Source organism: Pteropus medius, unplaced genomic scaffold (genome assembly GCF_902729225.1).
Source record: "Pteropus medius unplaced genomic scaffold, Ma_sr-lr_union100, whole genome shotgun sequence".
NCBI classification, from domain to species: domain Eukaryota; kingdom Metazoa; phylum Chordata; class Mammalia; order Chiroptera; family Pteropodidae; genus Pteropus; species Pteropus medius.
Window position 1 is genome coordinate 14,935,264 of NW_024349799.1, and position 27,541 is coordinate 14,962,804.

At 44.8% G+C, this 27,541-nt stretch overlaps 2 protein-coding genes and 1 long non-coding RNA gene across 3 annotated transcripts in view; 2 read left to right on the top strand and 1 right to left on the bottom strand.

The window, feature by feature from the left end:
* Positions 1–9,110: 9,110 nt before the first annotated feature.
* Positions 9,111–12,463, bottom strand: LIAT1 (ligand of ATE1). The gene is made up of 2 exons (XM_039886246.1): positions 12,145–12,463; positions 9,111–9,824 (listed from the first exon to the last, which is right to left on the bottom strand). The coding sequence occupies exons 1-2, from the start codon at positions 12,341–12,343 to the stop codon at positions 9,331–9,333; spliced, it is 693 nt and encodes a 230-aa protein (XP_039742180.1). The 5' UTR covers positions 12,344–12,463; the 3' UTR covers positions 9,111–9,330.
* Positions 12,464–13,545: 1,082 nt separating this feature from the next.
* LOC120621030 (uncharacterized) lies at positions 13,546–16,740 on the top strand. The gene is made up of 3 exons (XR_005658065.1): positions 13,546–13,822; positions 15,752–15,896; positions 16,206–16,740. It is a non-coding gene; the product is annotated as an uncharacterized LOC120621030 (long non-coding RNA).
* Positions 16,741–17,307: 567 nt separating this feature from the next.
* The window catches only part of RPH3AL (rabphilin 3A like (without C2 domains)), a 140,634-nt gene continuing 130,400 nt past the window's right edge, over positions 17,308–27,541 (top strand). Inside the window, exon 1 of the mRNA XM_039886252.1 lies at positions 17,308–17,330. The gene's annotated coding sequence lies outside the window, so the exon portion shown is untranslated. The remainder of the gene's footprint in view (positions 17,331–27,541) is intronic.

The following is a 27,541-nucleotide window of genomic DNA, read 5'->3' on the forward strand; positions in this document are numbered from 1 at the left end:
TTTAAGACATGATTGTATTTTACTTGTATAATACTTCTGTCTGGAGTGTTCCTTCTCCTGTGGGTATGAGAAGATTGCCAAGGGGTCACTGGGCACAGATAGCTTTAAGGAATTTGTTCCCAGATTCTGTGTGTACTCATTCCTAAAACCGATCTGCCCTGAAAATGTGGCTGTGAGTGATGATGTCAGGCCAGTCCTCCCTTCCCGCCTCCCCTTTCAGATTGCCTTTGTCCCACTTTTCAGAAGAAATACATGCCTTAGTCTAACCAAAAACCCATCCTTAATTTTACTGTGGGACGTTACGCTGGGCTGGAAAAACCTATGGGTACTAGACAAAGGAACAGTTAGAAACATCTGTATCTGGGCACCAGGACCCCACTATAGAGCCTCATGGCTATCAGCGTCCTACACATAATCTTGCCAAGGATGAAGTGTGGTGGCGGAAGCCAGGTTGGCCTGTGTGGGGAAGTTCTCACTTTCGATATCTCATAAAGTGAGGCCGTTGTGATGACACTTTTCATTCAATACCCACATTTCTTCAATCTCAGATTATTGTCTTCCCTGAGGGAAAGTCCCTTTGGGCAAAGCAAAGAGAAGTTCAGAAAGAAATATTGAAAGTGAAAGCATTTTATTTAAGCATCAAATTCATGGCAAGGCTCTATGTCTTATCTGTTAGTCTTTGAGTTACTACTCAGAAATAAATATGTCCCAGGAAAGCATATTATCATTCCTATAAAATTTTTAAGCCAGTTTTTAAACAAGAATTAAGTCCAAATTGGCTGATTGGGATGATGATGAGGGCTAATATTGCCAATTAGGTTATGCAGTGTACATTTTACATGAAATGAATGGACAAATTAGCAGTTACAAGGTTTCGTTGGACAAATGTTTAAAGTGCATAAGATTAAAGTTGTAAGTACGTGTGTGTGTGTGTGTGTGTGTGTGTGTGTGTGTGTGTAGAGAAAGAGGCAAACGTGTGTTGAAACTAATTATATTTCAATCTTCCCTTGGCAAATACCTTTCTAAGTGTATCAGATTAAGCTGGTGCCTTCAAGAGAAAAAGTAGTAGGTATAATTAATAATAATATGATGAATCTAGCAAGGCTCTTTGGTATACTTCCCAGAAATTTAAGAAGTAAATGATTCTATTGATTAGGTAGTGAATCCTATTGCAAAGAATGCCTCTTTTCAAAATTAAATTCCAATAATTTGATTTTAGAATATAATCACTATCAAGTGGTTTGTTTATATCACTATTTCCCGATGTGCTTTCTATGGAGTAAAATAAGGCTCCATGAACAAATAAGTTTGGGAAAATGAAAAGCTGAACAATGATAAATATGCTTATTACAGGGCTTTTGGATTTTTGTATTAAACAGCTTTTGCTGCATAACCACCACCACAAAATCACAGTGGCACACAGAAATAAGCACTTAGTTCTCGCTTACAAGTTTATAGGGCTCATAGGGCGGTTCTGCCCAAGGCTGGTGTTGAGTTCAGGTTCTTTCCTCTTGTCTCTGAAGCAGGCTAGGGAGGTTACCTGGGGCACATTCTTCCCATGGAACAGGTCAAAAGATTCCAGAGGAGCAAGTAGAAACATACAATACCTCTTAAGTTCTGCACTGGCACCCTGTTACTTCTACCCACATTCTATTGGCCAAAGCAAGTTGCATGACCAAACCTAACATCAATGAGTCAGGGAACCATTCGTCCCCCATGGACGTGAGGAGGAGAGAATATTTTCTGTACAATAAGGCCCAATAGCCTTTCATATGATAACGTGCATTGAAAATCTTCAAAAGAGAAAATCTAGTATGTAGCATTTTCCAAACTCATTGGACCAGAGAACCTACCAGCATTTCATAGAACTGATTAAACTGACAAAAGACAGATTACCAGGAGAAAAGGCATACACATTTTTTTAATGTTAATAGCTTTACATTCATGAGGACTTCACAGAAAAGATGTGAACCCCCAAAGAAACAGTTAGACTTGAGAACTTATATGCCATTTTAACAAAAGGTGATAAACCGAGGAGATGTGATTAGACAAAAGAAAAGGAAGTTGGGCTTCTAGGGCCAAAAAATTGTGGGAAAGTGACTAGGAAATATACTGGGGAAACAAATGGAAGATAAGGATGATTTTAGTAAGATTATGTTTATGCAGACTCATCTTCGTGCTGGCTCGCTGTCTCCATCGATAACAGTCGCTCCCCTCATTCTGGTACAGGAGAGACGATGAAAACCTATGCCGCCTTTGCAAAGGGAAATTTATGCCCCGCTTGTAGGCAGATAAGGGGAAAACAAAGAACTTTTCCTACATCTGTTGATTCTCAATTGCCTTCAGCTCAAAATAATCCTTCTGCTGAAGTGGCATATTTTGGAGTAGCATATGCTGGACTCCTTCACCAGACTACCTAGGTTCACATCCTGGCTCCATCATTTATTAGCTGTGTGACCTTGAGTAAGTCCCTTAAATTCTCTAAAATGGGGATAACGGGAATTATTTTCTCATAGAGTTGTTGCGAAGATTAAATGAGTTGATCTAGGCAAAGTGCTTAGAACAGTATCTGGCATGAGTTAAAAGCTATACAAGTGTTTATTGTTTTAATTATCTTTTGGCTTGTAATTTTACTTCCAAGAATGTACCCAAAGCACTGGAAAATTGTACTAAAATGTTCATATAAGGATGTTTCTTGTAAAATTGTTTAGAATAGCTAAAAAATAGGAAACCAAGTAAATGTGCACAAATAGGGATTGAATAAATTGTCTCTATGATAAATATCAGGCAAGCATTACAAAGTATGATGTGGATGTCAATTTAGTGATTTGGAAAGATGGCTATGCTGTATTTTTAAGAGATCCATGAAAAGAAAATACATGTATTATTACCCCATTATTTTTGTCTTTCTTTTGTAGAGGCTAGAAGGATGGATACCAAAGAGATAAGTCTAGCTCTCTGAATAGAGGGACTATTAGGTGTTCTAAAAACACTTTTTCCTGTGTTTTCTGATTTGTCTGCAATAATATGCATTTTCTATATAGTTTGAAAAGTAAAACCTGAGTGTAGAACTTAGTATAGCTTTCTGGTGATTTAAGTGTAGAGAAACCAGGGTGGAGAACTGTGAAGAGTCAGATTTTACGCTATTTGCAAACTAACAAGTTAGCCTGCCACATTTTCATGGATATTGGCTAAAGACATTAGACTCTTGAGTCAGACACGAAGGATAGTTTATACAGCAGTGCCACGGCTAGAGCATCGGCATTTGTGCTGGTTTCGAGCCTTAATTCCCACAAAATAAAGTGAAGAGGACCAGGTGGCACCAGAAGATAAGTGCTTGTGTTACAGGAGAGGAACTCTGAGCTTAGGAACTAGAATCTTCTACAAGTAGTAAGCAAATCTGCCCCATGCTCTGGAAGGAGACACTCCTTATCTTCCAAGGATGTTCGTCACACCAATATCCTTCAGAAGAGTCTGGAACATCGGTGACTCTCCTCACAAGATGTGCAGACATATGAGAGACCTGGGGGAATCATGTTCCAACAACCAGAGCTTCTCAAATGTTAACGGGCATATGAGTCACCCTGGGAATCTTGTTAGCATACAAGATTTGATTCAGGAAGTCTGGGGTGGGGCCTGAGAGCCAGCTAACAAGAGAGTTTACAACAAGCTCCAGGCCATGTGGGTACTGCTGGTTCAAGCTCACATTTTGAGTAGAGGCCTTAGGCACCACCCTCAAGGCATGGGCAGTAGTTGCAGGCAAGAGTGCTGGCCGGGGGGATTGTGGTTAAATGGGGATGGTTGGGTGAGATAGAACCCTTCCTAAATCCTTCCCAGTGATGATCAGAGGGGGACATGTCAATAGTTTCAAAGGCTGGATTTGACTGTGAACAAGTATACAGTGTGGCCAGGAGGCCTGAGAGAGTTTTCCCATCACTCCAGGGGCCCTCGGGAGCCTGGCTGGTAGAGGTTTCTACCTCCCCTGGCCCCCTCTCCCCAGGAAGCTTCTCTCTCTGCCGGCCACGATTCCCAGGAACAACTCCTTTCCAATTACACTCCCGCCCTGCTTTAGCCACTGACTCAACTGACAAGCCCCCAGTGCTGTCTTCATCTGGCTCTTCCCATTGTGGTTAAAATCCAGGAGTGTGTGCAGCCTGGCTCCTGCTTTGGGAGCCACCGCAGCACAGTAATTAAGAGCTCCATCTTTGGATCAGCCAGACCTGGGTATGACATTCCAGCCCCTTCCCTTAGCTCCTATGTGACCCTGGGCAAGTCACTTTTGCAATCTGTGCCTGTTTCCTCATCTACGAATGGGATCATCACACCCTTGAACCTCAAAGATCGTTGTGGAGATGAAATGAAATTGTGTGCGTAAAATGCCTAATACCATGCCTGGACAGGGCAGGAGTTTGCTCAATGGAGACTATTATTGTCAGTATTCTTGCAGCAATTAGCAGAGAATTGCATACTTAGCAGTTGCTTAATAAACATTTCCCCAAAAGACAGTTGGAGACCTTAAAGTAAATCTCTTGCAAGTTGTGAGACATGAGCAAGTCACCTCTTCTCTCTAAGCCTAAAGTGTAAAATGGAGATAATAATCCCCACTGCTCGGGGAACTTGACTAAGGAATAAATGATATAGAAGAACTTATAAACTATAAGATGAACTAAAATATTATAATTACAAGGTGGGGGGCAGGAAACAAAACACATACCACAAAAGTATAATATAAATAGCTGTAAACAGCTCCAGGTATAAAGCATAACAAGCAGAAACCATGTAGTCTTTCCTAACACTTAACTTATCCAGCAGCCCTCTTAACCCTGTAGGACACAGCATCATTTCTGGAAATAAATTTAAACCTCTTTAGAGCACTGGCAATGGGTGTCTGAGGTGTCCAGATAATTCACGGCTTCTTATGAGAAGTCTGGGTTTTGATTTTCCACTCCTCAGATCAAGGGTGAGGCAGCTCACTGAGAGGCACAACTGATGGTGAAAGAACAGGCCAACTGTATTAATAAGCTATTGCTGTGTAACAAAATTATGCCAAAATTCAGTGGCTTAAAACAACTTTATTATCTCATGGTTTCTGTGGGTCAGGAATCTGGGTGTAGCTTAATTAGACACCTCTGGTTTAGGGTCTCTCACAGATTGTAATCAAGGTGTCACTCGGGGCTGTGGTCATCTCGAGGCTTAACTGGGGTAGACCTGCTTTCAAGCTCACTCACGTAGCTGTTGACTGGAGACATCAATTCTTTGCCATGTGGGCCTTTCCTTAGGTGGCCTACAACATGGCAGCTGGCTTCCCCCAAGACAAGAGCCCTGAGAGGGAGAGAAAGAGTGTGTAACAGATGGAAGCCACAGTCTGTCTATCTGTCTGTCTCTCTAATAAACTTTATTTTGAGAGCAGTTTTGGGTTTAAAGAAAAATTGAGCAGAAAATAACAAGAGTTCCCATACACCTCCTCAATACTCCCCCCACCAGTTTCCCTTAGTATTGACGTCTTGCATTAATATGATACATTTGTTGTAGATGATGAGCCAACATTGACACATTTTATTAACTAAAGTCCATAGTTTAGGAGTCACTCTTAGTGTTGTACATACTATGGGTTTGGACAAATGTGTAATGGCACGTAACCACCATGTTAGCACCACACAGAATAGATTCATCCTTCCCTCTGTGTTCCACCGATCATCTTTCCCTCCCTCCCCCAAACACAGTCTTTTCGTAACCTCATCTCAGAAGTGACATTCCATCACTTTTGCCATATTCTATTCATTAGAGTCAACAGGTTCAGCCAGTACTCAAAGGAAAGGCATGAATACCAGGAAGCCGAGGTCATGGGGAGGCGGGGGTGGAGGGTGGGGGTGGGGACACATCTGCTGCACCAATCCACACAAAAGTTGTTACATCCCTGGAATTTGTCTTCTTGCAGTGTCCACAGTGGTTATTCACGAGACTCACACAGGAGCGCTCTGTTCCCAAGTCTCCAACCACTGCTGGTTGGAAAGCCCAAAGTCTACTCATGGGGAGTATTTTATAGTGAGTTGATCATGTAGGCACATTCTAGTCACGTGACTAGCCTTAAAGGTTGAAATCCATCCCTTAAGCTCCACCAAAATCAGGTGCAAATCATAAACCCAGTTATTATCACCGAACAGTGTTCCCTAGCCGATTCTGTACCGAACCACCTATGGATCCATGGTTACAGAACATTATTCATCATTAGTTAATAGAATCCATAGTGTTGGCCGAGGGTCTCCAGTAGTTCTGGAGATAAGTGTGCAATCAGTCCACACCAGTTGAGATTAGCTCATGCTATGCAATTCACTCCCATGACACTTGGTCAGGATCTTTCAAAAACTAATCATCCTTCATCTGAACGGTAATGGACAAGTCTCTGTCTACTTGGCATCTCTTTAGGGAATTGCTCCGTGTTCTATGTAGGCTTCATATAGATGCTATCACAATCTGTTCAGTACCTCTGTCCAGTGGGGTTGCCCACCATATCCTAGGTCTGTGCAGCAAATACTCCATTTCCTTGGCTGCTGTGACTAGTCCAGTGATGGGCATATGACCCATGCCAGGCTAGAGACATTCTCTGGGATTGATGTGGGCACTAGACAGGCACACAGGAGTGACTCTCTTTTCTTCGAAGAAGGACAAGAACATCAGTGCCATCTTTGCAATCCTGTTACGAGAACCTGCCTGAACACAAAGCTAATACAGGGGAGGCAGAGGCAAGATATTGAGAAAGAGAAATTTTGATGACACGATGTGACCTCCTGGATCCAGCCATGCCTGAAGCCACAGACAATCCTGGACTGTTGACTTTATAAGTCAATTAGTCCCTTTTGTCAGTAAGCCAGTTTCACTGGGTTTTCTATTCCTTGTCATTGGAAAGGTCCTTACTGATAGAGCTTGAGTATGAGAAATATATTTAAAACTTCTAACCCAGCATGGTTTGAGTTGGAGCCATTTCTGTGCCTGTGGGAACATTAACCCCCAACTGCTTCCTCTATTTATATCTTAAGAGCAGGGCTCCCATTTGGCTCCAGGCTATAAGTAGGCATTTTCTTGTAGGGCCCAAAGCCCCCTTGCCAGAACCCTGGACTCTGAGATCCTTGCTTCATTCTCTCTGCTCCAGGCCCCTGTAATTCGTTTTGTGGTATCCATTGGCCAGCCACTGAAGCCACATTTCTTTGTGAAGCTCATCCTTCACATTTCTTTGTGAGCTCTACACCATTACCCAGGAGGGTCTCTCCAGTGGCTATGTTGCTACCCCAAACTAAAATATCATTGCTGAAAATTCTTACAATAGATTGCTTTCTGGGGGCCAGGTGCTATACTAAGTGTTTTATGTAATTACTGCATTTGATTCTCACCACACAGAGGTAGATATTTGCATCCCTGTTTCCAGATGTGGTAACTAAGCCTCAGAGAAGTTAAGCAATTTGTCTGAGGTCACACATCTAGCATGTGATGGGAAAGAGACAAATTCAGCTCTGATGTCAAAGCTCTTAAGTTTAACCACTATCCCAGAATATCTCATGGCAGAAAAGCGACCACAAGCCCCCCCGATCCCCACCCCCCATGGAAGACAATGCAAAGCAACCAAAGCATCCTGAGGCTGGTGTGCCCTCAGACTCCTCCATGCATTGCACCCCCAGCCACCATGGTTGATCCAGAGCACATGAGATGCCAGCTCAGCTGCTCCACTCTCTGTGTCTTTACCTTGAGCCCTGGAGCATTGGGCGAGGTCCTGTGGCATATTTCCCATCCCTTCCTCCCCATGGAGCCACACCAAAGCCCCTGTTCCTCTTCGCTTGATTTCATGGGTGCTCCTCAACCACACAGCAGACGACAAGCCTTGGCCCAGGGAGGGCCATCCATTCCTGTCTGCTTCAGGGGTCCTGCCAGGAGCAGCTGCTAATCTTTCCAGAGGAGGACAGGGCTCTTTCAAAAGTCCGTTTGCTATGTCTCGGCAGAGTACAATGGCCAAAATGAACACTCCGCAACTGCACTTCTAAGGAAGGGTGAGGAGAGAGCTGCTCCGTCAGCTGGAGGCTAATGGGGACCCAGATGACCACTTCATTTAACTTTCAGGTAAGATTTCTATGATGTTTTATGTTGACTTTCACCTTCTCCTGAGTTCACTGCGTGTCTTTAACTCCTTGGAAGGCGGAGACCTCACCTTAAATCTCTACTCGGTCCCTCTTGGGCCCTGCACTGTGTTGTACACAGGTGGCCGATGCTACCCCAGAGAACACACCTATCCCTTGGACCTTTAGATCTGCATCTTTGTGCCTGAGGGTGATTTCTCCACAACCGAAGTAGGCCTCTAGTCCCACAGGTGTGGCAAGCTGGAACTGCCAGCACATTATTAACCCCCCAGGCCCAGCCCAGGACATTACTATCCCCCCAGGCCCCTCAGCCACAGTAGGGCAGGCAGGATAATCCTGACAGTGTTTCCCTGTGCGATTAACCCCCAGTAGTCCAGTATAGAAGCTGGTTTAATAGCGTCCCTGGATTGGCTGTCTTCCCTTTCCTGTATCCTCTCTACTAGGATCTTTCCCTCACCTCCCAAATAATCTACTTGCTTTTGAGTCCTTGTCCCAAGGTCTGCTTCTGGAAGAACACAAACTAAGACAACACATGGCCCTCACTCAGTAAATATTTGTGGAAGGAAGAATATTAATTTAGGACAAATAATATAGTAGGGCCTTTTCAATGCTCCAGAACTTTGCTTAAAAGGCCATCTTGGGGGTTTAGGGGAGGATCATATTTACAAGAGAAGCAATATTCTTTTTGTGACTTCTCATAACTTCCCAGGGATAAAGTTCTGGAACTCAATTTATTTTGAAGACCACCTAAGGGCAGGGAGTGTATTTAATTAAAACAAAAGGGCTCCAGGATATTTGAGGCATTTTCCTTGTGCCCACAGAAGCGGGCTGTGTGTGGAATTTTACCCAAGAAATTAGTTTAAGATCTACAATTAATATAATCTATACAATTTCTCTCTTTTTTGGGGAGGGGGCAGGTTATAGACATCTATAGGTGATGAGAAATTACAAAAAAAATGCCAGCTTATTTGAGAAGAAAAGAAATTCTGAAAAGAACTTTGTTCATTAAATTAGTTATGTCAAGGAACTGTGGCTTTCCTGGGCAATTAAGGGCATCTTGGTAAAGGAGAGGTTGACCTCATCGACATACCAGACATCTGCTTCCTTCAGATGTAGGTCTGATTTCCTTTTATTCGTCTTCTTTTTAATGCATAAACTTGAGGTAAGGATAAATTATAAGCTTGTCAGTATCATGGGTGGATTTTCATTCGGGCAGAGTAGTAGCTAAATCACAGTGTAGGAGCTTTGGAATAAGGTTTCCTTCAAAGTAGTGATTAGGGTGGTCAGCTTTGACTGAGGGCTGCCTGCTGTTGGGGCTGCAGTCTTTATCTGAAGGGTAGGCTAGGTTCTCAGGAGTCTGCTCTGCACAGGGGTCAGAGTGGAAGCCCTTGAGGGCCAAAATCCGGTACCGCTTCCTCCGGTTCAGTTTATATATGCGAATCCTTTCTTGTTCTGCCTCTGGGTCTGCGAGAATTCCATCCCAACGCAGACTCTCATTGATCTGGTTCGAAAGGTTCTCTTCTATTTCAGCAAAGTAGGGGAGACTTACAGTGGGGGAGAAAGAAGGGATGAGATTGCTTTCCTCTTTATCCTGTCTGTGCTCTTGCCTCGGGCCATGATCCTTGCTGGGACTTAAGATGCCATGAAAAGATGAAGACAGCTGCTGATTCTTCAAGCCTGGACTCTGATGTTTATCTGCTGAGCAGATGACCAGTGTTAGTGTTTGTGGTGATGCCTGCTCTCATCCTGCTTGAGGATGATGCTGAAATCACCAAAGATGTAAGAGGATAGAGGCCCCTCCTTCCCTAGGGTTCAAGTGGCCAAGCTCTTCAGCCTCATATACATCCACTGACTATGTTTCTGGTCAAGTCATTTTGGGGAAGGAGGAACCATTTATTGAGCACATACTATCAACCAGGTCCTCTGGATAAAGACTATCAGCCCTATTTTCCAGGTGAGGAAACTGAGTCTCCACAAGTCTCAGTCACTTGCCAATGCCACACAGCAGGTGGCAGGGCCAGAACTTGAATGCAGGTCTGACTTCCAGTGCCTTGTTCTTTCCACTGTGCCAGGCTGCCTACCACTTCACCTCGTCACATGCTCACCAAAGTACTTTCCAGTTCTAGGAGCCTATGACTCTACCCCTAGTCTAGACTTCTTTATGGTGGAAGAAATAGAGAACAACAAAAAAGCTTCCTACATTTGACTGCGGAAAGCACTATTACGCCAAGCCAGGAAATACTTCTGTTGTGTGGCTTGTACTGATTTTTTTTTTTTTACAGTAATAGCATTCCTGAATTATATAACACACTTATAAAACACTATAAGTTGTGATTCTTTCATCAGCTTATCCTTCTATTTTGGGGGAGAGAGAAATCCTCCCCGCCTCAAAAAAAAAAAAAGAAATGAAAATTTTAAAAATTTTCTTTTGACATTTTTATGGCTTCCTACTCCCCGAAAACGATTTGGTGTCCCCTGCTGACAGTATGAGGTACATGCCACTGTAATTCCTAGAGTCAGAAGCTATGCCAAAAAAGACAAAAAAATTTCCTAATTTGGTTTTGCAGACACATAGAGGGCTTTTTGACCTGTACTCCAGAATTGTTTTCTTGCCTTTTTATTATAATTCCACCTGAAGAAATAATTATAAGCGTTTCATTGCTTCCTCCCCCAAATTTGGGAAAGGTTGCCACTCATTCTGGCTCCAGCTTGCCCGCGGTATTTGCTCTGCACACTAAGGGCCAGGGCCCAGAAACTTGAACCCAGCACTAGCCACATTGGAGGTCAGGGCTGCTGTGCCAGAGTCAATGAGAACTCCCTCCCTGATAGCCAAACCCTTGGAGAGGGACCACACAGGTATCAGTGGAGACTCAGCACTCACAGGCAGGGGCATACTACGTCACTGTTACTCTCTCCATAAAGTGGATGCTCAGCACCTCTGTTAAGAAATCAAAGAGTTCTATGAGAGGAATTCAGTGAGATGTAGGGACTCTGTGGGTTTGTGGCAGGGTTAATGTATGTATGTGTGTGACATGTCCTCGAGAGCGACTGGAGTAAGAACCTGTGTGCGTATGGTTGTATGTGTACAGAAACTGTTTGGGAGGGGGTCTATGCATGTGAAACAGAGTACCTATCTGTATGTGAGTGTAGACTGTGACTGTGTGTGCCCGATGAGGTATCTGTGCTTAGTTTCATGGAGTGGTGTTGACGGTGTTTGGGATTATAAAAGTACTACATAGTACTGACTCGTACTGGTACTATGAAGTACCAGTCAGGTACTATGTAGTACTTTTATAATCTCAAACATGGTGTGTGTGCAGTCAAAGGCTGACCTTGGCGGATGGGGTTGGGGGAGGACAGTTAGTGCAGGGAGGATCCTACTTTATATACATTTACTGGGTGTCTACAAAACATCCAGAAGCCAGGTGAGTGTGCAATGAGGGACTCTAGGCAGAAGGCAGGAGTCTGTGTTTCTGTGCATGAAGAGTGCCTGCCACTAGTGTATTAATATCTTTGGTTTAGGGAAAGTCTGTGTGAAGATAAAGGGATCTCTGTAGGACGGTTTGAGATTTCTATGGGGAAGTTATGGATATTTAAGATTGCGAGTTTCTGCTGAGGGATTAGGAAATTGAGAGGATGTCTATGTAAAGCTGAGGTGCTGTGTGGGGCTGCGAGGCTCTGTAGGAATGATGCTGGGTATCTGGGGGTGGGGTATTTCTGTGCAGGGTAAAAGGTCTCCATGGATGCTGATAATTCTCGGTGCGGGATCGAAGTCTCTCTGCTTTTGCGGGGAGGGTTTCTGTGGACATGTATGATCTTTATGAGCAGAGATGAGCATCACTGCGCAGCGATAAGTCGTATGTGTGAGAAGTGGAGATCTCTGGGACCGGCGAGTTTCTGTCGCTGATCTGAACTAGTCCCCAGGCGGATGGGGATCTCTGAGGGGTGGGAGTGGATGACCTCGGAGAAGAATCTCAGCTACGGGAGCTGAGGCTGCCGCGCTAGCTGTCGCTCTTACCGTCCCCCTTGCCCGACCCCTTGGTCTTTTTCTTCTTCTTCCTTTTCTTCACCTTCCGTTTGGTCGGCTCTGAGGCGCTGCCGGGGATGGGAGGTAGTCTGGATCCTTTCAAGCCCGCAGCGCCGCCCTCTGGCTCCTCTTCGTCGTCCTCGTCGTCCTCATGGTACCCCGACGCCCCTGCCCCATCTCGGCCGTCCATCCGCCCGCGGGGCGGCCACCTGAGCCTGAGGCAGCCCAAGACTCGCTGCAGCCAAGCCGGCCGCTCCGGGTGAGGAGCGCCTGGCCAGGGCCACGCGTCTCCATGGCGACCGCCGCGCGCCGCGCGTGCGCAACCCGTAAACTTCAGCCCAGGAGCCGCCTCTGAGCTAGGTGTGCACATGCGTGTTTCAGTCTGAGACCTTGGTACAGTCGATGGTGCACAGGGAAGAGTGAATAGAGAGATTATAAATGCTTGGGCTGACACACATCTCGTGCACTCACTCTTGTGCCTAACTGGGAGGTGAACACACACTGCAGTGTGTGTGTGTGTGTGTGTGTGTGTGTGTGTATAGTTTACTGTTAAATTGTACACCTCTGGGAGGTGAACACACAATTCACGGTATTCTGTGTGTGTGTGTGTGTGTGTGTTATTATTATTATTATTATTATTATTATTGCATGTGTATAGTTTACTGTTAAATTGTACACCTGAAACTTACTGGATTTCCTTAACCAATGTCACCATAAAAAGAATAAAACATAAAATAAATATGTCATTTGTTCTCTCCTAAATTTTTAACTCTCGAGTTCCAGTCTCATACCCCTATCTTGGCCTTTCAAGCCCAACATGTCTCAGAAAACAAATTTACTTCTCCATCGTTCTCTATCTCAGTGAACAAAAAAGCTGGACAGGCCAGAAACCTGACAGCCTTCCTGCCTCCCCTCCCTCCCTGTGCCCTCACCTAGGCTAGGACTGACCTCCATGTGTGATACTTGAGCTTCTGGACCCCCCTCCTAAATGGTCTCTGCTTCCAAACCCTCCCCTCAAATTCTCTATCCACAAGGCTGCTAGAATAAACTTTTTAAGACAATAATTTCACTCTCTTGCTTAAAATCCTCTAGTGGGTCCCCATCACAATTCACATCAAGGTTGAACTTTAGTGTGGCTTGCAAAACCTGGTATGATCTGTCATCTGCTTTTCTTCCCAGCTTTATCCAACACAGATTGTATTTTCCAAAAATGGCTGTAACAGCACCTTATCCCACATGACTTTCTAGAATCTTGCCACTCCCACATCAAGAGACAGAGTTTAATTCCACTCCCCTTCAAACTGGGTAGGTTGGTTGACTCATTCGTAAACAATATATGTAGTGAAAGTCACTGTAACTTCTTAGGCTAGGTCATAAAAGGTAATACAGCATCTACCTTCTTAGCAGAAGACTTGCTCCTGGAGACCTGAGCCTCCTGGTAAGAAGTCTTAAGTACCCTGAGGCCACTATGCTGTAAGAAATCCCAAACTAGACCACATGGAGAAACCTTAACGCTATGTGAAAGAAGAGACAGAGAGATGCCCCAGCTGCTCCAGCCCCCACTTTTCCACATCCAGCCGAGGACAGATTGCAATAGCAGAAGAGACTTGCCTCAGGCCAACCCCAACCAAGCCCTTCCTGAATTCCTGACTCAAAGAAATTGTGAGAGGTAATAAAATGGTTGTAATTCTTTAAGTTATAAGTTTTGGGGGATGATAAGTTATGCAACAGTAGATAACCAGAACATTAGTCTTTGATTTTCAGCGTTCTAGTATGTATGACGTATTTCCCTATGGTTTTAAGTACCGTTCCCCTGATGACTAATGATGTTGAGCCCTTTAAAACTGCTTATTGGCTATTTGTATATCTTACTTTGTAAAGTATCTGTTGACGTTTTTTTCCATTTTGTAGTTGGAGTGTTTATATTGTTATTGTTGATTTGTAAGAGCTTTTTACATGTCTTGGATATAAACTCCTTTCTCAGATATATGGCTGCAAAGATTTTTTTTTCCATGTCCATAGCTTATTGATTCATTTTCTTTATTTTTTAAAATTTTTAATGTGGTCAAATACACATAACATAAAATTGAACATCTTAACTATTTTTCAAAGTACATAGTTCAGTGGTATTAAGTATATTCACATTGTTGTGCGACCATCGCCACCATCCATCTCCAGAATTCTTTTCATCTTACAAAACAGAAACTCTATATTTATTAAACAATAACTCCCCATTCTTCCCCTCCCCTCACCTCCTGGCAACTACCATTCTACTTTCTGTCTCTATGAGTTTGATTAATCTAGGTACCTCATATAAGTGGAATCATATACTATTTGGCGTATTTCCCTGAGCGTAACATCCTCAAGGTTGTAGCATGGGTCAGAATTCCCCTCCTTTTAAAATTTATTTTTCAATTACAGCTGACATACAATGTTATATTAGTTTCAGGTATACAGCAAAATGATTAGACATTTATATAGCTCATGAAGTGTTCACTCCAATAAGTCTAGTACCATTTGATACCATACATAGTTATTATAATATTATTGACTATATTCCCTCTGCTGTACTTTACATCCCTGTGACAATTTTTTTTCAACATAAGTATTAACTTTTATTTATTTAACTTTATTTTGTATAATTAAAATTTTTTCATGTATATAATACTGATTTAAAAATCTTTTTTTAAAAATTTTATTAATCATCAACAGGAGAAAGAATGAAAACTTGTGATTGAGTCTCATGATGGAATATTATATGAGAATTAAAAAAGAAAAAACTATGGTCAAATGCGACCTCTCGGATGAATCTCTCAAAGTCTGAGCAAAAAGTTACAGTAGAATACAAATAAGCAAATCTATAGACAGAAAGCTGTGGCTTTCTGGTAGCCAGGGAGTGAGAAGAGAGGGGAATGGAGAGGAATTACTTAATGGATATGGGGTTTTCTTATGGGATGATGAAAAAAATTGAAACTAAAGAGATGTGGTTGTGCAACATTGTGAATGCAATAAATGCCACTGAATTGTACACTTTAAAATGGTCAATTGTATGTTATGTGAATTTCACTTCAATTTAAAAAAAGCATAGAGAATGTTCCCATTTACATAAAGTTTAAAACACGCGCACACAAACAGAATTATATATCATTTGAGGATGCACAGGCATGTAGTAAAAGTATAAAGGAATGTAGGGAACAGAGAAGTGCCAAATTCTAGATAAGATTACCTCTGGAGGCTGGGAGGAGACCATGGCTGGGAAGGTTACACAGGGGGCTCCCACCGTATTGAAAATGTTTCATTTCTTAAGCTGAGCAGTTGGGCAGTGAGTACATTGTATGTTTTATATTATTCTTTATACCTTCTGGTATGTATACAATATTTTCTCCTAGCAATTTGAAACCTCACATAATTCCAGCCTGTACATTTCCTTAGGATCCTGTTATGGGATGAATTGTGTCCCCCTCAAATTCATATGCTGAAGTCATAACCCAGTATGTTTGTTATGACTGTATTTAGAGATAGAATCTGTAAAGAGGTAATAAATTAAAATGAGAATATTAGTGTGGGCTCTAATCCAATGTGACTGGTGTCTTTATAGGAAGAGATTAGTCCAGAGACATACGCAGAGGGACAACCATGTGAAGACACAGCAAGATGGGAGGCTGTCTAAAGGCAACGAAATAAGCCTCAGAAGAAACTAACCCCGCCAGCACCTTGATCTCAGACTTCTGGTCTCCAGAACTGTGAGAAATAAATTTCTGTTGTTTAAGCCACCAGTCTGTGGTACTTTGTTGTGGCAGCCTGAGCAAACTCTCATGGATCCTTTATCTTCTCCCTTCCCCTCGAGGTCCCTGCAGGCTATAGCTTTACTTCCATACTTCCTATTCTCCACCTTATAGTAGGCCCACTACATGACTTTCTAGTGTGTTTAGCCACCAGAGCAGATGGATACAGCATAGAAAAGGGCAGGAGGGCCCAGAGATCTGCCATTGGCTGAGAGACTCATCATCTCATCTCCCATTTTCAGCATTTTTAAAAAGTTCATCTTTCAGACCATGCAGGAGCAGCGTTCCAGAGGGAGAACTTGACAGTGAAGGAGCTTGGATAACTCTTTCAGCTGACCAAAGGCCTGGAGGAGAGGAAGCCCAGCAGGACTCAGGTGGGAAGCCACCCAGATGCCTACCCTCCCCACTCTGGCAGGCTGTGTCATGTCCTAGTTATTTTTGTGGGGGTTCAGAATGAGTCATCCCAAGGTGTACCTCTGTGGTATGCCCATTGTTTGAGCTAAAGGCAACTTTAGGCATGTGCTCAAGAGGAACTTCTGCCCCTCCCTTAACTACCTAGAAGAATTTGAATTAGGGACCTTGCCCACAAGAAGAGATTATCAGAGATAATCTCTTTTGACCTTCCTACAGGGCAGTGCAAACTTCTATTTACTACAACATCTGCTCTTCTTATCATCCTTTGAAGTCCCCCACGGCATTTTACCTCATCCCTAGCTCAGAATGTCTTAAATACCCATGTTCCCTTTCTATCTCTGCACCTCTCCTGTGTGGGGTCTGTGACTCTCTCATGTATGCAGGGTTCCCCTACATATGTATTAAATATGGTTATTTTTCCCTTGTTAATCTGTCTCATGTCTATTTGATTATTAAGATAGCCAACAGAACCTTGAGGGTAGAGGAAAGTTTCTTTCTCTCTGACACTTGCCAGGGATCTGCAACCAGACTGCTTGGGTTTGAATCCTATTTCTGCTACTTATCTGCTGTGTCTCCTTGGGCAATTACTTAACCTTTCTGTGCTTCAGCTTTCTCATCTTTTCAATTGTCATGATAACAAATACGTTATGGGTTTGAGAGGATTAAATGAGTTATTATTTGACTTTTAACATAGTTCCTAGTGCAGATACAGTGTTGCATATTGTTTCGTTTTGCTTTGCTTCGAACTTCAGACCAATAGTCAAAATGACCTGAGTGCAGTATCAGTGATGAGAGATTCTCAACTGGCTGATCTTGAGGAATGACATTTGTTCCTCGAAAAACATATATTTCAGAACGTATGCGATTTGCAGAAGCCAACAAGAGTGACGCCTTGTCAGGGCCCTGCTCCAGGCCCTAGCACTGAGATGCTTTCTTCAGGAGTTTGCCTTGACAACAGTGACCCCGTGAATAATTAAGGTGGGTGTCTGGATATTCCTAAAGTCTTTTTCTTCCTGTAACTACGTGAGCATTGAAATGACACCTGTCATTCACTGGGTAGCCCTGGACAAACAGGCCTTACTAGGACCTTGGCCTACTCAGGCCCCCCACAGCCTGTTCTAAGCCCTGGTTCTCTTGCCTGTGAAATGGGGACAATAATGGTACATATGAGATAATGCACAGAAAGTGATTACATGGGGTCTGTGTAATGTGTGAGTGTAACGATCTGTTAGTCATGTCCGGACTATCTCTGCTGGTCTCTTCATACTTCAAGTCTCAAGAAGTTGGGACCTACCCACTAGTGATTTTATTTGCATAGCCTCTTCCCTCACACCTTCTGTAATTAAGAGCTGTACAGATGAGGAAGCTGAGGCCTCTCTTTGGATTTTAATGTCATTTAGAATGTTAATTGATTGTGTCTACACCTCTGCCCTCCAGGATATTTTCAGAACTCAAAGATCTAAGTTTCTTCCTGTATTAGTTTTTGCTAATTTATGCTGTCAAGTCGATAGGAAGCCTTCTGCCTCCTGAGGGCTTCTGTACCTAAACAAGGGAAAATTCTAGATCCAGGCCTTGTTGGATGACAGCTGAACAATCACCCTCCTGCTTGCCTTTGTAGGCTGCCTTTTAATTCTGAGTCCCTGTTGATTCTGAGATAGCAACCCCAAGGCTCCATCTCACCAGGAACATTACCAGTAAGTGTTAAAGAAAAACAAAGCTGGACACTAGTTAATAGTCAGAAGGACAGATTTTATTCAGTTCTACTGCAGCAGGGAAAGAGACTTTAGTGGCTTGATTCTGATTTGTGCAGACGTGACTTGGCCTTTTAAAGAGAGAATGAGGGAGCAGGGAGGGGGAGCAAGTGGGGCTTGAGCATTGTCAAGAAAGTGGAAAATTAGAAAAAGTGGGTAAGTGGTCAATGTCAGTGTGATTATGCCATCTGTGTCTGGTAACTTACACAGGTTAGGCTCCCATCTTCTCACAGACTCTGGGACACAGGGAACCTGTTCTTTCTGATGACTATACTTCAAAGGAACGGCTCTCAGTCCTTGGGAAAGGTATTCATGGGTTCTAGGAGATATATGTACATCTCAAAGGCACAGAGAACGGATTTACAACAGTAAGATTTTTAAATAAATGCTCTAAGAAAATGGAGGTCAGGGACCTATCTGCAGATGTTGACTGAACAAAAGGCAAATTCTTTTGGCAGCTTTGAGTTTTTTCATACACAAGGAGGGGCCAGGTCATCACAAGGACACAGGGGTCTTAGGCTGCTAAAAGCTATGTTAGATTTTTGTTTTTTTCAAGTCTCTCTGTATGCGGTGGACAAAATTGTTTGTGTTAAGAGTTGAAATTCTGATAGGCCAAAGTTGAGGCCTAGTGGAGAGGAGGCTCAGAGGAACCCGACTAAAATTTGGCCAAGGAGAGCGTCTTTGTCAAAAGAAAGGTAGAATTCAATGAGGCTGTTCCTGCTGAGGCTCAGAAGTGAGCAATATGTTTGTTCTGATGGCCAAGAAAGAGCTAAAAGCAACACAGGATCAGGTTGGCATCTGCAGAAAGAGAACAGACATAGATTCTCTCCTCAGTAGTATCTTGACTGTGGACTTCCAGTCCTTCTGAAAGGATCAGCCTTAGTGCACATCAGAGTCCTTGGAGAACACGTTTGAAATGCGATTCCAGGCCCCCCACCAGATTCAATACTAGAGCCTATGACTCTGTGTAGTCAATGAGCCCTCAGTCGCTTCTGACACATGAGGCCCCGAGGCCACATTTGAGAAATAAGTTTAAAATATAAACATCATCTCTCAAAGAGACGTACACAACCAGAAGCTTTCTTCAGCCAAACACCCACAGTAATGATCTCTTGTCCAAAAAACTCTGGGGTCACCTGCCTACTGGGCCCTGCCTCCTGTTGCTATTTATTTTTCATGGGCCCATTTATTTCTAAGTTGCAACCTCACAGCTGTAGCGGCTAGATGTTCATTACCCAGCCAACTCTGTGGCACCCAGACCCTCACCTTGGCCTGCAGGTCACCCTGAGGTTTTCCCAGACCAACTCCTCACTGCCCACCTCCTTTCAGACCTCTTTGAAGTCTTGATCTCAAGCCCTCAGGGAATATGCAGGCAATAGGAAGGGCTAACTTCCCTTGACCTGCTGTAGTTTATTGATAAAATGCAGTGGGTCCAATGGCAAAGCGCACACCTAGCCCCTCAGATCTTGGTTTCTAATACTTCTCGCCGATACAGGAAGCAGGGTTCCTCAGAGAAATGGCTGATTCTAGGATTGGGGCAGGAAATATACAAAATGAGCCTTGAGGATCCTGTAGTGCCAGAAAGTAAGGACTTGAAGCTGCTTAGGGAAAAGATAGTGATGTTTGTTATCCAATAACAAGAAGGGGCCACTGAGACCCCTTCCATTCGGAGGACAGCCATCCAGAGCACCCCGCCCCCTTCCCCCGCGCCTACCAGGTGACCTCAAGCCAGGTTCTCCTGCCCGCCTCAACAGGTCCCAGGTGGGAGAAGGGCGGGGCGGGCGCCTAGGTCCCTGCGGTCACCGCCAGAGGGCAGCCGGGGAGCGCGCCGGGCAGCAGGGCCGAACCCGCGGGTAAGTCCGGCTAAAGTGAGGCCGCCCCGCTTTTAGGGCCCACTCTCCAAGGGCTGGGGAGTGCGTTTGGCTCCATGGCGGGGGCCGAGGGAGCGTGCAACGTGGCCCTGGCGCGGCGTGCGGGAACTGGGAGCTCTTGGCGCCTGGGGAGGGGGCGAGACCTGCTGGCCGTACGCGGGCAGCGCCTGGGCGCAGCCCCGGGAACGGTTGGACCTCTGTGTCTGGCCTGCAACCGGGCCGGGGCCCTCTGGGGAGCCAGTCGTGCGCCCCTAGCTGGGGGACCGCGGAAGCGAGGCTGGGGCGGCCAAGTGGGGGAAGGGAGTGGGAGGCGACAGGGAGGGCGAAGGCGTTCGCGGACACCAGGCGGCGCTGGGGTGAGCGTGCCCCGCGAGAGAGTCAACAAGTGCGGTGTTTACCGAGCACCTACCGGTGCGCGCACGTGCGACAGGAGGGGCCCTGCCGCACGTGTTGCTCCACTGCCTGTCCGCCTGGCGTGGGGTGAGGATCCTGCGCTCCAGATGATTGGCGAGGGGTGATGTGGTGGGCCCGCGCCCCGGCCCTTTGACCTTACGCCCATGGTCAGGTGCCCAGAAGTGTGTGTGAGTGCGGGATGGAGGGGTTTCTCGCTGGCCAGACACCCTGGTTCACCCTGCCCACTTGTGCCTTCAGCTGAGACTCTTGCCCTGTGTTTTCCAGTCTTCCCGAAACCCACTCCCAGCAGTCAGCCCCACCTCTGTTTTTTCTAGGTTTGGAGGAAGTGTTGAAACCCATTCAGGGCGCCTCACTGCTTCAGGATGAGGGCTCTATGCTCACAATGGTGCCCGTGACACTTGAGCTGTTAGGGCTGAAGCCTCCTCGGGTTGCAGCCAGGGCTCTGCTGGGAAGTCTGGGAATTTTGTCCCCTACCTGGTTGCTCAGAGGCTGAAGACCTGATTTCCCCACCTGGGTGGTCTGTAACCCTGGGGAGAGGTATGACAGTCGCAGAAGAAGGAAACCCATGCTTAGTAAGGTCAGGGCAAGGGGGATTCCGTGAAATGTGAATGATCAGGCACCATCTGGGCAGCCAAGTGAAAGAAACCTTTGATCCTCCCAGCAGTCTGAGGGCTGGGGAAGTCAGCCCTGGCTACCCTGGTAAGATCATTGGCAGAGCCAGGGCTGCAGTCCAGTCTCTGCCTCTTCCTGCCCCCACACTTTAGAGATTGTGCCCTTACCAGGTCACCATGTGCCTCCATCCTCCTGCCCATCCACTTGGCCTCCCATCTCTTGGGGAAAAAAATGTGCATGGGAGCCATAAGCTTCATTTCCTCTTTTCTCTCACTGTCACATTTTCCTGACAAGTGCTCTGCACCTACTGCCTGCTTCTCTGCTCCATGCCTCCCCTCATAATCCTCCGCAGCCTGGCTGCTGGCCCCACCACTTTGCTGAAGCTGCTTCCCTGAAAATCATCTTGTTTTCAAACACTACTCTTTTGTCCGCCTTGTCCATCTGCCCATCTGCCCGGGAGGCGGACCCCTGTGTGCATGCGTCCTCTTTGCAGCCTTTTCTGCTGTGATTTCTGGGGCACCCCTCTGTCCTGGCTTTGATCTTAGTTCTCCATTGTTCCTTTTCTTCTGACCTCTCTTCCATCTTTTCTGGGGCATTTTGTGAGGCTTTGTGTTTAGTTTCTCAGGGAGCTCTCTTCTGGATTGCTCAGGGAACTCCCCCTCTGGAATCCAGCTCCAGTCCCTGCTCTTTCGAGTACCCAGTGACACCCCAAATTCAGCACATCCAAGGCTGGCCTACTCCTTCTCCTGGGCAGCTGCCCTCACTTATTCCTCAGCAGTGGGTTCCTCCTCCTCTGTCACACTCACTTTTCCCTGAAGTGTCTCTACCTCTCCAAGTCCCTTTGTGACTAGGTCTTGAACATCTCAGGCTTCGCTCATGCCAGAATCCCCTCCAGCCCCCACAGTCCATTTGGCATGTTGCCTCTAGCCCGATGGTCCCTTACTACTTTGTTTACTCTGTCGCTGAACCCCGTGCCCTGAGAAATCTTCAGAGGCTTTGGGTTTCCCCCAACACAAGCTGACTGCTCTACCTTATGTGGCCCCTTAGTCATGTGGCCTCACTCTCTAGAACCAATTTCCTGTCCTGCAACTTCTTCCCTCCTTTCCATGGCTGGCCCTCTTGCCCTTACCCTTTGGAATCCAGCTCAGAGCCATTTTCCTGGGAATTCTTTGCCTCTCCCAGCTGCACTGCGGGCTCCTTTCCTGGCCTTCTCCACTGTGCCCTCGGGGCCACCATTACAGCTGCCTGTCTGCTAATTGCAGGTCCCTTTGTGTCACTGAAACCTCTTGGCATCCTTCTGGAGTCTCAATAAAGGAATTCCCTCTCCCAAACTTCCAAGAACCCATCCCATCATCTTTCAGAGTCTGGTTCAAACTCCACCTGTGCCTCCTGGACATTTCCAGTCTTCTGGATTCCCATTGGTCTGTACTCCTGCTGGGCTTATTGATGGATTCATTATAGATTGTACTACCCAAGTTAATACTTTGTTCTCTGCTGTTAGCCTCCAATCATATCATGGATGTGAGAGATGCTTTTCCGGCTCTTAATCATAGCAGCTGTTTATTGAGTGATCGTTATGTGTGGGGTGTGTGCTGATTTTCCAGGCGTTCCCTCATGTGTGTTATCCTCCCAACGCCCAGGAGGGTAGATACTATGATTATTGTCTTCATTCTGCCATAGAGAACACAAACCCGGAGAGGTCCACACACAGGTTGGCAGAACACAGGTTGGAACTCAAGTCTTCTGACGCGCAAGGCTGATTTTTGATACTTGGATTTGAGTTTGTCCAGGAAAGTGTAGGCCTCAGTCCAGGGAGTGTTATAGGTCCTCCCGGCCCCTGGCCCAGGAGTACGGGACTCAGCTGGATCCAGGAGAAGACTTTGTCACAGAACAGATGGTTAATGTTGGGACCGGTGACTCAGAGATACTGTGACATCCGCATAGGTTTAGTGGTGGGACCAAGTGACTCAGGGTTGCTGTGACATCTACCTTGTAGGCCTTCAAAACAGGCATATCTGGGGGGGGCGGGGAAAGGGGGCGGTCTGACGTAAGTGGTGGAACAGAGAACCCCTAGGGGCCTTCAGGTCATTTCTGTCCCTTAAGGCACTTTTAAATGCTTCTTTTGGTAAACAAAATCAATCTTCCCCTCAATAGTATCCCCTTCAACTAAGTTTCTTTAGGAGCCATTCTTCCCTTCCCTCCACGGGTCACTGTCATATGAAAATGAGTTCCTGCTGTGAAATGCAGTTGCTATGGCAACCAGTAGTGCAAGGCCCCAGTCTGTTGCTCTTAGGTCCCTGCACTGTATGCCTCGAGGGGCTTTTTCTGTCTTTGTCACCTAAAAAGATGAAATAATCCACTTCACTCTCCTTTTGCATGGACATTTAAAACATGTTTTTTCAGGCAGCAATTTCTGGGCACAGCAGCTTGTCACCGGGCTGCTGGCACACCATTAATAGTGACCTCAGAATTGTGCCCCTGATGTAGGTCACATTTTGAGTGAAATCCAGTGCCCTGTGGGTAAAAAGACAGTAGCCATGGTCTAGAGTGGTGTGGAGGGCTTTTTGGTGCAGCTCTGCTCTGGTTGGAAGTGTTTGTCTTCCAATAACAGGTGAAATTGTTTGTCTTCAATTGCTGTCTTCTGTGTGAGAGCCTGGCTCAGCTGTTTTAACAGGGGCCACCCAAAGCGGGGTGTCTTGGGTGCTCAGAAAGACTGGGTGCCTTTGGCAGAAATCATACCTACTAACAGTGATGAGTGCTTACTGTGTGCAGGCACTGTTCCCGTATTTAATCCTCAGCTAGATGAACTTAGAAATACTATTATTATCTCCATTTTACAGGTAAGGAATCTGATGCACAGAGAGATTAAGTGCTTGCCCAAGGACACAGAGCAAGTAGGTGGTAGAATAGGTTTTAGAAAGGGTAAATTGGAGAGGTGGGCAGATTGACTTTCTTAAGATTTGAGGCTTAAAGCAGTAGTATTCAACATTTTATATCTTATGATGGACAAAAGGTGACCATAAAAAGGCATGTACTAGAATGTTTATAGCAGCACTGTTTATCATAGTCCAGTACTGGAAATCACCCAACATCCATCAGCAGTAGAATGGACAAATAAATTGGGTTCAATTCACACAATAGAACACTGTAACACAGTGAGAATGAACAATTTACAGTCACACGGAACAACATGGATGAGTCACACAAACACTGTTGAGCAAAGGAGCCAGATGAAAAAGAGCACGCACTGTATGATTTCATATCTATAAAGTACCCAAAGGCAAAATGAATATGAGGTGTTGGAAGTCAGTGTGGTGGGTTCCTGGAGGCACTGGGAAGGCTTTGGGAGGCTGGTAATGTTTGGTTTCCTTATCTGGGCGTTGGTCACATAGGTATGTTCATATTCTCAAAATTCATCAGTTTTGATATGTGTCCTTCTCTGTGTGTGTCATACCTCAATAAAATTTACTGCAATAGCAAAAAAGGCAGCAGAATATTCCATTTCCAGAGGGGCTGCAGCCTGACTTCACTGTCCCTGGAATCTTGGATTTCTTGTGAGAGGTGGGAGGTGACATAAGGGTGGGCACCTAGGTTGGGGGAGGGTGGGTCAGGCAGCTCCGAGGATGAGGGAGCAGGGCCAGGGTTGGCCCTGGTTTCCTCCTGTCCCCTTTCATTTCATTGGTTTTGGGGAGAGCTTGCTAAGCTAAGAGCTTGCCAAGTCTGTGAAATGGCCCTTTTCTCATTGCCATGAGGCCTGGAGGTAAGGAAGGTGATGTATATGGCTTTCTGCTGGTTGTGCCTTTGGGGGGGAGGGGGTGGGGGAGGGTCAGACGGGCCTGGCGAAACTGCAGAGTAGCTGCAGGCCTCCACACAACAACCTCAACCTTGCAAAACATCACATTTCAAGGACTGCATCAGCCTATAAAGTAAGCAGCATTCATTGAGAGAGCGGCCCCTCCTTTCAAATGGCAGTTACATGCTGCTAAAAATACCAGAGTACCTTACATAAGACCGCAGTTATGTAGTTAGCACCTTATGTAAAAGCACTTAGTAAATCATGGACAGTTAATCAGTTGGGCGTTGCAGTGACAGTTGTGGGCATCAATATGAAGTTGGTGATGGGTTTGCCTGGTGAAGAGGGTGAACGATTGTCAATATCCAGCCCTGCCTGATTCACTCAGCTGCCCTCATGCCTAATTTAGATATGAGTGTGTTTTCTTCTGTGGGTCTGGCCCATCCAAGCAGTTGAGTTGATATCAGGGTTTGTTAAGTTTCCTCTTGCTCGTCCCCCACCTCCTTCTCATTCACTGATAGTGCATCCTCTGAGTCACAGAGATGCAGCACCTTGGGGTTAGACCCATTCAAGAGTCCCCTCAATGAGTAGCCAGGGTGCACGGCCATTTGGCCTGTGCTTGGATGCTGCTAGGGGCCAGGGCCGCCTATCTCATTGTTAGATGATGATTTGAATAGTAAGAAAGAGCGGTGGGACAAAACCAAGGCACAGAATATGCCAAATAGGCCAAAATGCCAGGCTGTAAGTGATATGAAGAAATTTCACAGGGATCAGATTTATAAAGCCATGGGTTCTGAGGTTTCAAAAGGAACATTGCAACGGACATCAATTTGACAGGACCAGTTAAAATTTAAAAAACAAAACAAAACAAAAAAACTACATCTGCCCTGACATAGGAAGGAATTCTACTTCTCAGGCAGCATCTGGCCTAAAGAAACCCTGGCATGTGTGTACAGCTGGGAAGTTCTGGGACAGTCTTTGTGGTGGTTTGCGATGGTGAAAAATTGTACACAGTTTGAATGTTTGCTGATGGTGGAATAGTTCCATAAATTCGAATTTTCATACCTGGGAGTACTATGCAGCTGTGGCAAAGAATTAGTTAGACCTTTATATAACAATATAGATGAATCTCTAAGATTGTCAGATGAAGAAAGTAAGTTTCAAAGTGATAAATATAATGCCCTTTGTAGGAACGTATTCACATGGTTCTTCATACTTTTATGAATATAGATATATGTAACATACCTACAGGTAAAAAGCATATAAAAGGCCTAGGAAAAGTGCATTCCAAGCTTATATTAGCTATTATCTCCAGGGGAGCAGGAAGGGGACTAGGATTGTGAGTGTGTGTAGGGGGGGATGATTAAACAGAAATTTAGTCATCTCTGGGATATTTTAATTTTTAAAAATAATTTTATGGCTGCATAATTTGTATACCTTAAATAATTAACTCATTTTAAGTATACAATCTGTTTTAAATTCTTAAAGGGAAAAATATACTTAAAAATTAATGTCTAGTCTAACCCTGTTGCTGATAGAAACCTTCCTCCATCCATCTCTGAGTCATGGATGGACTGTGACAGGAGGCTAACTGTATGTATCGTGTTTTGCTTTTAGGGACAGCTCATATGGAGAGAAATTCTTCCCTTCTTTTGAGCTGAGATCTGCCTCTTGCTCTGCCTTTGAGTCTATCCCTTTGGAGCCATCTCAAATCAATCTTCCCTTTTCTATGGGGCAGGATTTCCATTGGGGCAAGATCCCCATCATGCTTACCTCCTCTGGAGAGAGGTACTTGCCTCTTTCAGGGTGATAGACAGACTCTGGGCTGTGCTGTGCACGTGGCTCATCAACCATTCTTACAGTTTTGCAGAATCGAACCCTCTCCCCCCGATATTGCTTGACCATGACATAACACTTCTTAAAATAATGTTGTGTTTTTTTTTAATTATGAAAGTAATTCATTCATTGTGGAAAATTTAGAAAATACACAAAAACGGAGAAGAAAATAAAACTCTATGATCCCCGACCTCCAGAGATAACCACTATTTAATATTTAAAAATCGAGATCATGCTATATAAATGGTTTTTATAACCTGTATTTTATTTAACATGTTTACTTATCCATGAGAATATTGGCTGATTTATATGTAATACATTTTTTCTCAGTTCATTGTTTTTCCATTATTATTATTTTTAAGCATGGAGAAGTTTCTAATGTTTATTTGGTATTGTGGACCGAATGTGTTCTCCCCAAATTCATATGCTGAAGCTTTAACCCATAATGTGATGGTATTTTGGAGATGGGGTGTTCAGGAGGTAATTAGGATTAGATGAGGCCATGAGAGTGGGGCCCTCAGGATGGGATCAGTGCCCTTATAAGATACACCAGAGAGCTGGCTTGCTTACTCTCTCTCCTCTGCACACACTAAAGAAAGGCCATGTTAGCACACAGCAAGAAGGCCACTGTCTGTAAGCCAGGAAGAGAGTCCATACCAGGAGCCAAATCGGCTGACTCCTTGATCTTGGACATCCAGCCTGCAGAACCGTGAGAAATAAATGTCTGTTGTTTAAGCCACCCGGGCTCTATAGTAGCCTGAGTACATTAATATATGTGGTTAAGTCCATTGGTCTTTTCATTTTATGATTTCTTCCTTTGCTTTTAGGTTGGAAAGGTCTTTCCCACCCCATGGTCAGATAAATATTCACCTATATTTTTTTCAGTTTCTTTATTTGGTTTCAGCTTATTCA